Source organism: Dermacentor andersoni, chromosome 10, assembly GCF_023375885.2.
Source record: "Dermacentor andersoni chromosome 10, qqDerAnde1_hic_scaffold, whole genome shotgun sequence".
Classification (NCBI taxonomy): domain Eukaryota; kingdom Metazoa; phylum Arthropoda; class Arachnida; order Ixodida; family Ixodidae; genus Dermacentor; species Dermacentor andersoni.
In genome coordinates, this window is record NC_092823.1 from 135,298,571 (window position 1) to 135,311,858 (window position 13,288).

Sequence of the window (13,288 nt, forward strand, 5' to 3'; positions counted from 1 at the left end):
ATGAGTCGGCGATGCGCCCGTAAAGTTGGCTTCGCAGCGGCGCGGATCATTTGACGTCATTTTTCGCGCTCGGCCAATAGCGGTGCGAGCGGCGCCGGAAAAGTTATGCGCAACTCTGCTCCCTGCGGGAGCATATACAGGAACACTAGTCTATAATAAAGCCCCTTAAACGTCGTATAGTAGTGCCATGCTTTGAAGAATGCCGCCTCCCCGCGCGCTCTGGCCGAGGCCGACGCCGCGTCGCTGTTGGCCTAATAGCATCACGTGGGCCCCCACGCCGTGCGTCAGCGCCATTTTTGCTTGAGAAGCGTCTACGGAGTGGCGAGGAACGTATGTTGGCGCCGTTGCTACGCTCGAGCAGTGTAGGCGGCGCCACGGTCGAGGAGGGAGCGTGAAAGAGAGGAGAAACGAGGAGGAGGAGAGTGTCGCTACTTTGCGAAGTTTAAGGGGCTTTAGTCTATAAAGAAGGGCCCATTGACCTTTGGGTTGGTGGCTTCCAAGGCTCTGCTTTTCGAGGCAAGGCCTACATTGAAAACACCCCGCTCTAGTGAGCGGAAGTTCAGCGGTTCCCAGTAGTTGATGGACACAACCACAACCACAAGCCAGGTGGCGCATTCAGCGCCTCGGGAGCGGCGCGATTCTCGTGACCGCTCCAAGAAAGACAAACTCCGGATCACGGGGCCTGGAAAGGCTCCATAAAACGTGGCTCCTCTTGACACACAGCACAAAGACACAAACAGTATGGATACACAAATATTACACTGGAACGTGAGAGGTCTTATCCGCAACCTCGATGATATCAAATAACTTTTACACAAATACAATCCAAAGGTGCTGTGTGTTCAGGAGACACGTCTTAAATCTACACAAACAAACTTTCCCAGGCAATACGCTGTTTTCCGGAAAGACCAAGACCATGCTGTTGCATCGTCCGACCGGGTAGCAATACTAGTCGACAGAGGCGTTGCTTGTCGGCAACTGCAACTCCGAACTTCACTTGAGGCAGCTGCTATCGAAGCAGTGCTATTCAATAATCTAGTCACCATCACATCTGTATACATCCCCCGCTAAGTTATCAACTCTCTAGAACAAAATTTCAAAGCTTTATTGATGAGCTCCATCACCCTTACATAGTCGTCGGTGATATAATTAAACGCGCATATTACTGTGGGACAACTGGCGCTGTGATGCGAGAGGATGGCGTATAGAAGATCCTATTCTCTTTAAGTGCCTGCTTGCTTAACAACAAAAAGCCAACACTCTACAGCTCTACACATAAAACATTTTCTTCCATAGACCTAAGCATAGCGTTCAGTACAATTGTGCCATATCTAGAGTGGGATGTCATTAATAACTCTTATGGAAGTGGTCACTTCCCCATCGTTCTAAACCTTAAAAAACAAACTGAGGGTCCTGCACAGGTTCCTCGATGGAAAGTTGATTCAGCCGACTGGACGAAGTTTCGCGAACACAGCTACCCTGGAATGATACCTGTGAACTTAGTCTAGACGAAGCAGTAGCATACATAACAGCATTCATTTTTGATGCTGCATCAGTATGCATCCCCAAAACAAATGGGTCGCCCTCGAAACGACGTATTCCATGGTGAAATGAGGAGTGCAAAGAAGCCCGGGAAAAGCAAAACAAGGCTTGGAATCTCCTCCGTAACTCCCCAACTACAGACAACCTAATTAACTTCAATGAGATCAAGTCGCAAGGTAGAAAACGCCGCCGCGCTTCGCGGGAAAGTTGGGAAAACTGCATGAGCAGCATAAATTCCTATACAGACGAACGAAAAGCCTGGAACAGGGTGAGCAAAAGAAAAGGCCGTGAAACTCATCCTTTACCTTTCGTAAATACACAAGGAGACACTCTTGAGGACCAGGCAGATTGTCTAGGAGCACATTTCGAGCACCTTTCCAGTACTTCTCATTACACAGATACATTCCTAAAATACCAGCGACTATACATTCCTTTTGGTCGGAAAGGCACATCCAATGAAGTATACAATCGACCATTTAAAATGGCTGAGCTCCAGGCTCACTGAATTGTTGCAACAAGTCCGCTCCAGGAAGTGACAGAATAATGCACGATATGATCAGACACGTACACCCCGAAACCCGGAAAACACTACTGTCACTCTTTAAAAGGCCCCTCACCAGGTCTGGCCATTTTGAGCTGACAAGCGCAGAGGATACAATGCGCGCTAACGATCGTGTTTGCAAAGAATTACATCGCTACGCGCCGCGAAACGGTCTGAAATTTCAATCCGAACGCTGTTTGGCTAACGCGCTCCAAGGCGGACAGTGACGTCCTCGTGTCCGTGCGCCTACGTGCTCGTGTCCACAGTGTGACGTCGCTCGTAGTGACACGTGACTTCGATAATTATTCAAGGCAACATCTGTTATTTGTGGGATCTGTTGCTTGAATAGACGAATTGAAGTTTAGAGAACCAATGAAACGCACAAACGGAATGTCTGCATGTTTTTTGCTTTATTTCGCACCGCAGCAAGAGAGATGTACTTCCGCTTCGTCTGCTTGTTCCCACGGTTGTGCAGTCACGTGCGCAAGTACCGAAACTATGCCATTTTCTACCGCGTTCCAGCGCGTGTTCATGCTCTGCAATCCGCTTGCTCTACCTCAGTATTCGTGTAACACTGAACTATATACCGCTAGTCACGTGTCCTTGTGCACAGCGCGTAAAATCGTGTGCTGCGCGAACGAGACAACAGCTCGCGCGCGACGCCGTCAGCGGAAGTGCGTAACGCCGAAAAAAAGCAAGGAGAAAAAAAATGAAGGCCGGGCCTGTGCCGTTTGCGTCACGCGATCCGCGAGGTCCGGTATGGGAGAACGTAGAGAACGAATTTCACTTGCGGACGCTAGACGGGGCGAGTGGAGAGAGCGTCTGCTTGGCAGTGGAGCCCACCTGCTGAAATAATGGGTTCGCGGCACTGAAATATTTCTATCACGACTGTTAATGAGCCGATTTGAAAAATTTTTGCGCCAGAAGGCTCCCTAGAGGACATGTAACAACTTCCAGCGTATAACCAAAATTTGCTATGGGGCCTTGTGAGGGGCCCTTCAACTCCACGTTCTCTGCCGGCTACATTCCGTTAGCTTGGAAAGAAGCAATCGTAATTCATATCCTCAAACAGGGCAAGGACCCTTCCTCACCCAGCACTTATAGGTCTATAGCTCTGACAAGTTGTCTATGCAAACTATTTGAGAAAATGGTTAACCGGCGCCTCATCCATTTTCTTTAAAGCAACAAGGTACCCGATCCCTTACAGCGCAGTTTCAGGGAGGGTAGATCCAGAACAGATCGCCTTCTCCGCATCGAGACAAATATCCGTGTGCTTTGTCCACAAACAGCTTTTCTTGTCAGTATCTTTAGATATGGAGAAGGCATACGACACAGCCCGGCGCTTTCGAATCCTCCGTGATCTGTCTGAAATGGGAGTTCGAGGCAACTTGCTCAACGTGATTCAGAGTTACCTCTCCTATCGTACGTTCCGCGTTAGAGGCGGTAATGTTCTGTCTAGTCCTTTTGCGCAGGAGGCTGGTGTTCCACAAGGTGGTGTGCTGAGCTGCTCTCTTTTTATTGTCAAATGAACTCGATTCAGAGCGTCATACCAAGTACTGTTTTATTCCGTATATGTGAATGACATCCAGATAGGTTAGAAATCATGTAATCTAAGTATATGCGAGCGGCAAGTGTAGCTTTGCATAAATAAATTGTCTAGGTGGGCGGACGAAAACGGTTTTAAGCTAAACCCTCAAGAAAGTACGTGCGTCCTGTTCTCTAACAAGAGAGGTATACTGGCGGACCCTGTAATAGATATCAATAGAGAACGGCTATCTGTGAGCCATGAACACAAATTTTTAGTGATCCTTTTAGACAGTAAGCTAACTTTTGTACCACACCTGGAGTATCTTAAGGCAAAGTGCCTCAAGACTATGAATCCGCTCAAGCTCTTGTCACACACATCTTGGGGAAGCAACAGGAGATGCCTTGTAAAGTTGTACAAAAGTCTAATGTTAACACACCTTGACTACGGAGCAATAGTCTGTGATTCTGCTGGACCTGGTGCTCTGAAAATTCTAGATCCAATTCACCCCTTAGGTATCCGCCTTGCTATACAGGCGCTTTTAGGACCAGCCCTGTGCAAAGCCTGTACCTCGAATCTAACGAATGGTCATTATACTACCGAAGGACATATTTAACTTTCTCCTACGCCCTGAAAGTTAAATCAGATATTCCGTATCCATGTCATTTTGCTATTCGCGACTTGTCCACTGTCAAGCTGTTTCGTAACCGCACAGCCACTAGGCCTCCTCTGTCCCTCCGGTTGGAAGCACTCTAAGAAAAAAAAAACAGGGCTCCCTCTTTTAGAGAATGTCCTAATGGCTTCTACTCGGCTTCCACCACCTTGGGAGTGGCAGACTATCTAATGTGACATCTCTTTCTTAGAAATATCGAAACGAGGTACCTGAGGCACACATACATTTGCATTTTCTTGAACTTAAGGAGAAGTATTCCTGTGATGAATTCTACACAGATGCTTCGAAGTCTACTGCTGGTGTTGCTTACGCAGCTCTCGGACCCTCATGTTCAACATCTGGGGCACTAAACCCACACACCAGTATCCTTACAGCGGAAGCATGCGCTATACTCTAGGCTATTCAACACATAAGGCTCACAAATGTTGCTAAGGCTATTGTCTTCACAGACCCATTAAGCGTCGTGAGAACCTTGATTAGTCTACGAGAACACAAGAACTCCGTTTTGAATTAACTGTACAGCTTATTGTGTTCCGCATATATGTGCAACCAAGTGATTGTCTTATGCTGGGCACCTGGCCACAAAGGTATAAAGGGTAACGTAGCTGCTGACGAAAACGCTACGTCAGTCAGTTTTAGCGACACAGATGGAAATATCCCCATCCCTGCCACAGACCTAAAGCCTTTTCTACGCCATAAACTGGCAAGGAGAGTGGAAAACCCAAGCAATGAATAAGCTTCACATGATAAAACCAAAACTAGGGAACTGGATAACTGGAAAAACGGCACGATATAAGGAAGTGCTTCTTTACCGATTAAGAATAAGACACACTTACGGTACTCACTCTTACCTCTTGACTGGGGGGATCCCTCGACTTGTAGTAAGTGCGGCAATAGTTTGACTGTACTCCGTGTTCTTATTCAGTGCCATGCAGTATACAAAGAGAGGAAAAAGTATTTCCCTTTTGCATATCGCGAAAATGTACTTCTTCCCCCTGCATTTTTTCTTAGCGATGAACCGCTTTTCAATCTGCAAATAGTCTTAGATTTCTTAGCCGAAACCGACACCCTGCAAATAATTTGGCCAGGTAATTTTAACACGTGATTAACAGCCCTTGATTCGAGGGCCCTCTGGAAGCTCTAGTGTCACTGTTGTTTCGTTGTCGTATGTTTTTACCAAAACACAATTGCCATCGCCCACGTCCGTAACTAATCAGTGTCATTGTTTTAGTACCTATATATTTTACGCCATTTACAGCGACAGCTTTTAGGCCCTTTTGCAGTCATGTCACATCTAGCATGACGAATTCACTGTCCACGCCATTCACAATACATCGCTAAAATTACCATTTGTCATGGCGCTCTTTGGCCATACCTGGCCTTGCGCCATTAAACACCACACATCAACATCGTTCGCGGCTCCTACACTTGCAAGGAAGAGCGTCAGAAGTCTGCAAGAATGTGAGAAATTTGCTGCAAATCGCAAACTTACATGAAAACACTTCGTCTCGAAAAACTAGGGGTCGCGATCATTGTTTTATCCCTCGTCCTATAAAACTATATGTATACGCCGCACAAAGATTGCATCACGCTATACCGGCTATACTGAACAACATCGGCGTCACTGAAAACGAGTTGAAAACATTATCTAACTTTGTGTAATATGCTATTGTAAAGTGTGTGAAGCGATATAACATTCTTGTTATGTTACGGCACATTTTTGCTTTAATATTGTCACGGTGTTATATATATGTTAGTATTTACTTTTTGTATCTGTTAATTAGGTATTTTGCGATCATGCGTTTCTATGTATTTTCTGTGCACTATTGACGCTGATGAATCTCTTACGTGCACCTTAAAAGCCTGTTCATTTGCCCGCCGGCTGTTCTGCCAAACTTGTAAGGAAAGACAGGGCGTGTCAAGCTGAGTTGGGACGCGCATCTCTTCCTGCTTTTAATTATCACATCATGTACTACATTGGTGTACTTGTTTCTGAGAAATAAATCAAATCATATCATATACCATCATCTTATCTCCAGCTTTAAAATGTTCACATCTTATACACCCGTGAGCAAAGTATACGGACCTGGGATTGCGCGATAAAACTCATTTCTCCTCTGTCTGTGAAAGCAACTTGAAATTAAAGACTGCACTTGAAGGTTGGCATTATAGGAATTATCTCGTTCACACGTCAGTTTCCGTTTATGCGTGTTAAATACAAAGACATTGTGTTTTTTCAGCGACCCTGTGGTCCGTATGCTTTTGCTCACGGATGTACATGGGTCTACTTGTTTGTGAGAAATAAATGAAATCATATATATCCTCACCTTATCCCCAGCTTCAATGTATCATTCAAATGCAAAACTATAATGAAGCTTACTTCACCACTGGCACGCTGTTATGTACCCGAGGTACATACTCAAGGAAACGAGTCGTGCGGTTCTGACCTCACGGGTGGCCTCATCCACCAAGAGAAGGCATCGCGGCCGAGAGTTCGCGTGAGTGCGTTTACCACACCGTCAATCTGTGCACAACGGAGATATATATCGACACCTCTTCGAGCTGCCCGCTCAGTCGTGCGCCAGTGCGAGAGGGAAACCTGCACCATCTTCTCTGAGCATGTGCCGCACAGCAGACTTTCCGTCGACGTCACGTGTGCCGTGTGAGTCGTTATCACAACCAGCCACCAGACCCGCTACACTAGACGGGTGCACCACGTTTACGCTCTTTCTTCTACTTTAGGTGGAAAACGGGACTTCACAATCACGCCTAGCAAAACGTTTGTTGCCGAAATGCACAATGACGCTAAAAAAGAAGAAAGAAATATCTCCCTTCGAAGCTTACTATTAAGAAGTCGTTATACCAAAGCGCCCAATTTTTTTCACTCTAACTATACTTGCCGAGCTCCATCGACTTCATTTCAAAGTGCTTCTGCAACACGTGTTCTTCAAACCTGAGAGCGCATTTGGAATGAGCGCGATGTCTTTTACCAAGGTCGTATGTCCCAGTAAACCACATATGTCAATTGCATTGACATCTATGAGATGTTCTTAGTTGGACCTAAGACGCATGCATGAGACGTTCTTTTTTATTCATTTTACTTCAAATCAGCGTTCCGACAACCGATAAACGGCCGTCTAAATCATGTTGCAGAAATGTTGCTCATATTTAACACCTGGATATTCCAAGCGTACTATAGATATCCCGTGTAGGGTAGACATGTCAGGTCTACATTGCATAGGGCGAGTGCTGCGACTGTCACGGCCATGCTTGAATGATCGGCCCATCAGGGGCTTCTGCAGAGTGTTTCCTGTAATGAATGTTACGCTCGCAACAGACGCTGTGTGAAAGATGTAACGGGTAGAACGACCACACGTCTGGAACAGATTGCATCGCGTGCACACGTATGTGCACATGCGCGCGCGTGAGAAAGTGCAGCGTACTCATGCTTCTAGACTTCCCGCCAGGCACACGTGGCATGTTGAAACAGCGAGATTTAAATCGAAGCTTTCTTTGTCTCGCCTCCCGTCTTTCCGAGCGCTGTTGCGATGGTCTTGCCATGCATGCCGCTGGGTTTTTTGCAATACCACCAGGTGGCGCTCGCCTCTGTGCATTCCTAATGTTCCTGTAGCAGATGCAGGGACACTACGCATCCCGGCTGGCGCCGCCACAAGCCGGGGTGCGTAGTTTGTGCGTATGGCACGTGCTGTGCTTGCTTTCCTATGCGACAAAAATGCAGGTGCTGGGCTGTGTTATAAACATTACAATCGTCCATAACTTCAAGAGAGCGCTTGGAGCTGGCTTCTCAATAGCGTGCTGGTCGCGTGTGCAAAAGGGGCACGTAAGCACGCGCCAGCAAAATGACTCCAAAGCGTGCACTCAGCGTCAAAGACACCAAAGCCCGAAAGAAGCGTCGCGCGGGACAGGAGCGTCTTCGCTATACGCAGCGAAACATGTTGTGTGCCTCCGTGGCGTTTCCGACGCAACAAATTGCCATTGGTGTCAGGCTTTTCCGCCGTTTCACACTTTAGTCTCGACAAAGTGTCTTCCGTTTTTTTTATAATAATTTATTGAAGTACGTACAGCCCCATAATTCAATTAAAGTTTAATACTTCTGCTACGATGCGATGTGTCATGTGAAGCGATTATAATGCTCAACTCTCAGAGATTATGAACAATGACACAACAGCGCCTCAAGCAAACACGTCTTCCGGTGTGTTCTGTGAACTACGCAGACAAAGAGCAAGGGAGCACGCAAGGTAACGTCTAACATCAACTCGCCACTCTCGTATTGGACTAAACGCTGAAGAAATTACACATTCGCCACCGAGATCACCGCTAATTATCGTCAATCAAAGCAAACAATACAAAGCTTCGTTTACATAGATTTCCACAGTGCGTGGGATTCGCATAATTTCCACCGGCACGTTGACGATTTGCCCGACGATGCCGAACTGACCAACCGTGCATCAGGCGCTTGATCTTCTTGAACGGGATACGGGGCGCCAGGAAGCGTTTGCTGATCTCGTTCAGTGGAGGTAGGTATTAAGTATAAATTGTGTCAGAAAATATGCAAAGTAGATACAGACATATGATCTGCAGACATGATAGGTTCGAATTATAATTTGAACAAATGTAAAAATGTAATTCTGTCTTAGAGAAACCAAAGTAAAGCCTCTGCTAAAACAAATATTGATGTGGGGATTGAAAAAGATCTATATGTCAAGTTGTTACAATATACATAAGGGTTGTGTGATAAAATATATAGGCCGTCTACTTTTCTTAAGTCAAAGCAACATACTACATACTTCCTAGATTTATCTGGCAGACGTCTAGTAGATGTGGATCTTGGACTGTAGACATTAGGAACGCATTCATACATCGCAGATACATTTGTGGTTTAAGTGCCGCAATCTGCAAAAATATTTTCGGGCACACATTTACATCATCTAAAATGCTTTAGATTGCAACACTAGTTACCACGCCAAATTTCCCAAAGAATGCGCATCAAGTGCCTAACAGCACACGTATGCTACAGGAAGAGTAATAGCAAAAATTACAATTTTTAATGCGCGTGAACAAGCACTATTCGGCTATATTCGAACGCTATACATATATAGATGGTAAACATGGAAAAAGTCCAAGAATTGAGGCAGACACGCGTATACAAGATATGAAAGCGTTTTCTGAGCTGATGCAACGACCAGTCTTACAGGGAAGTATACTGTGGGTCCTAGTTAACGTTAGCCAAGCTGCTCAAAGAAACACAAATATTAAAAAAACATAGCGGCAAGATACGATTTTAAGACCTACACGATGTTCGGTCTGACAACCGAACATCGTACGGCCTGACAGGACTAATACTTATTGTTATAATTTTGCGACTGATTATCAGCGTCACAGTAATTTCAACCAAAATAATCTTAAGTCTACTTTAAGTGCTACTACTACAATCTGTTAAGTGTATTGTATTGTTTTATGTCCTTGGTAAGGAGATTCCAGTTCCAGTACTGTGTTTGTCAACGGATAGTTAACCGTAATTTACACAAAATGACACGCATTTTAGAACTCAGATATGCATTAAAATTCTTTAAAACCACATTTATGAAGTACTTGCAACTGTTCTCCAATTTCTCCACAAACGACAATGTCTGTGGCGCCATAAAAGCCATCGGTAAACAGCAAAGTGCGAAAGCCCATCTTAGCATTTGTACCTTTTTCGGGTCACGTGTCATGGAAAGTTCGCTGTACAAGTGGGCACATTGTGTATACATAAAAAAACAAAAAAAGACGTCAAGCTCAGCACACTTTCTCGTATTCCCCCGTACAATATGGTCTCCGTATAAGGAAAGAAATCACGACTAGGACACATGTTGCATTTTAATGGTTATAAAGCTCGCTTCGCTATGGATAGGTTTACAGAACGGAAATAGTGCAGGGCGGACTTGTTCACCTTTCAATTTCATGGCTACCAAGCAAAAAGAAACTGCTGCACTCACCGTCCGGAAGTATCACAAAAAAGTGATAAGAATTCACTGCAGTTCTGGCGCCGAATAGACGTGACGTCATCCGCGATTACGCTCCTCCTGACGTCAGCCGGCCCTGGAGAACGATGATTGGCTGCCACAAGGTGCAGGCGCTCACTTAAAAACTAGCCAAGGGGCGTTGCCGCTGTTTCAATCTTTGTCCGGCGTCGCGGCGGTACCTCGCGGCAGTCTTCTAGAACAGTGCGCTGTTCTGGTGGACTCTAAACTCGGAAGACTCGCGTGACAGTTTAAGGGCGGACGACGAGCCCTTGTGTACGCCTCTGCCAAAAAGACGAGAGAATGCTGAACAGAAAACGAGGCACTCGCGGTGCTCTTGCAGCGGTCGCTGTTCCGACGAAGCCGTGGAGGCTGACGTGCGTGGCCGACCTGAAGATGTGCCTACTTTGGGCATTCCTGGCGTGCTTATGGAACTGCGGTGCAGCGGTGAGCAAATAAGCGTACTCCATTAGAAACTTTCCTCTATTCACTCAGGCCTCCTGTCCGGAATCCTGGGCGCAGTGCGATTTTGTTAGCTCGGGCACGTATCGATGCGACGTGCGCTCGTAGGACTACCTGAAGTGCTCTTCTGTTTATCTTCGTTCAGCTTGCATATTACTGTTAGTGCAGGTATGTCCTCCCCGTTAGCTTTCAATTAGTTATTATTAAACCTTTTCTTTAAAGTGTCTCAGTTCTGCCGCGTACTCCATGTACCTGTAGGCATTGAACGTTTGCTTCCACAAGTGAACTGAAGTAGCCGAAAAGAGCTATTCAGCTCATCCCCCCCCCCCCCCCGTCTTCCGGAAGGGTGCGGCCTACATTATATTCGGTGCTAGCCATAAGCGGCCTTAGTCTTCACTGCTTATCAGAAATTACGTTAGCGAACACAATGCCAACAATGCGTCCGCTTTGTAGATACGTGTTCTTTGAGGATCGTCCTCTCGCGTTGGCAGAACACATTTCATTAGGCTTTCCGCCTGTGAGCTACTGAAATTTCTTGGGCTATACAGCTTCCAGTTAGCAATTAAGTTTATCTGCAATTAAGTTTATCTGCGGTGGGGGGTTCTTGAGCTTAGTGCACTCTGCAAGGATGTGTGCTAGAGTGCCTTCCGATCGTCTGCAAAACGGGCATGAAGTGTCATGCTCTGCTGGGAACATATTGTGCAAGAGCATGGGATGCGCTAGCGACCCCGCTAGCGCGCGTCGCACGATCGTTTGCTGCCTTCGGCTGAGTTGCGCATGCGGACGGGGAAGCCTACATCTGCCGCCTGTGTACATTTGGATGATGTCTTTGTAATTTGTCACGGGGTGCGGTAGCTCTGGCTCGTCCTCGGCACGGATTGGCAGTTCTCGTGACCCGTGCAGTGCCTATAGTTTCGTACTTCTGAAAATTAAAACTGTTTGTTCTTCTTTCTGGCCATGGAGTGTACGTTTGTAGAAATTAAAGGTCATTGGAGTTATACCTTAATTAGTATAGTCTGCTGAAAGCTTGCTTAAACTGAAAGCTTTCTCTAGCGTACCAAAAACACGATGTGTTAAAATTCCCGCTTAAATCAGAATTTTGAGGTATCAGAACAGCATATGATACGCTACGAATAAGCTCGATTGGTCAACCTAGCTTTTGAACTAGCAATCTAAAACCCCTGGCAACACGTTTTCTCCCCTCTCTCTCAGGCGGAATTGCCTGCTGCGATGGAGTCCCGGTTGTCGCAGGCTGCGCTGCAAGTAATTCGCAGCCACACGGCGCCGGCGTCCTATCCGAGCTCCAGCGTCGTTCCGCAGTTCGTCGGTGACGAGCGGCTCATGCATTCCAACTTCAGGACAAAGTCCAGCATTGGAGATCGCGAAGGTACACGCCCGCCGCGGGAATGGATTCGCAGTGATTTATTTTGACATCTTTGTCAGTTCTCGGATGCATGGGTTGGGACGTTTCTGCTTTCGCCTGTATTGACCAAGCGTCTGTTCCGCTTACCTGTAATACTGAACTTTGAAAGCAATGTGAGAAACTTGTACAAGGATGAAGAAAACGGGTAACTTAGCAGTGTGGTAGCTGCACGCTATTCTTTTAACTTCCCTTTTTATGCAACGCAGTAAGTCCTATATCGGCAATTCAGCCGGTGTACGAGCAGCGAATATTCCATTGGGTAGGATGAGGAATCTTAAATAGTTGAGCATGGGTTAACCATGCAAAACAAGTCCATCGCGCTCGTTTTGTTTTGGTGTAGGGTGCCCTTGATGCAGTCTCCTGAGAAGCGTAACTGCATTTTATTAAATCACAAATGGCCGCCGCCAATGTGCCCGTCGCCCGGCATGCTTTTGCTCTTTACTGTAATTCGCCTGATGCTGCCGTACAGAAATAGTTGCTGACCTATACGCAAAGCACCTCTAGAGCATACAGTCTGCAAAAGCGCGTTGGTTCACGCAACACCGATACGTTTGGTCGAATAACGTGAATTGGCGCGATGTCGCGTCCCTAATCGGAAGGACTGAGTCATCTTACGTTATAAAGAGCAGCGAAACTACTAGTCAGCTGACGAGACGTTGAACGAGATCGTGCGAACGCACACATCCACGCGCCTATCATAGCGTCGTCTGCTCAGGCTCAAGCCCAAGAACACGTCTCGCAGCCATCAGTTCAGTGCTACATTGTGAAACATATAAGATGTGAAAATAGACAAGGAAGCCAGAGGAATCACAGGGAAACGAACGGTTGTGTTCAGTTTAAATGTAGAATTCGGGAACAGGGAACTGAAAGTGAACGAAAAGACTAATGTTGTTGGCAAATTTTGAGTTGTATTCATTCGAGCTGTATTCATTATGCACCAACTCGCCCAACAAGTTCTTCTAAACTGTATACACACGATGGAGCAAATTGCGATTTGAGCTTGCAGATTGCACATCAAATGATCACCCGTAAACCGTTCCCGGCTGCAGTGCTCCTTCGGTCCGCGCTTAGCGATACGGCGGAAAGCCGTATTGTTAGC

At 46.3% G+C, this 13,288-nt stretch overlaps 1 protein-coding gene across 2 annotated transcripts in view; it reads left to right on the forward strand.

The window, feature by feature from the left end:
• The first annotated feature begins 10,451 nt into the window (after positions 1 to 10,451).
• LOC126543723 (uncharacterized) overlaps positions 10,452 to 13,288 on the forward strand; it is a 42,427-nt gene continuing 39,590 nt past the window's right edge. For both annotated transcript variants that reach the window (XM_055078272.2, XM_050190828.3), the window contains exons 1-2: positions 10,452 to 10,751; positions 11,979 to 12,153. In XM_055078272.2, coding sequence (XP_054934247.1) covers positions 10,608 to 10,751; positions 11,979 to 12,153 — 319 coding nt within the window. In that variant the 5' untranslated portion in view covers positions 10,452 to 10,607. The remainder of the gene's footprint in view (positions 10,752 to 11,978; positions 12,154 to 13,288) is intronic.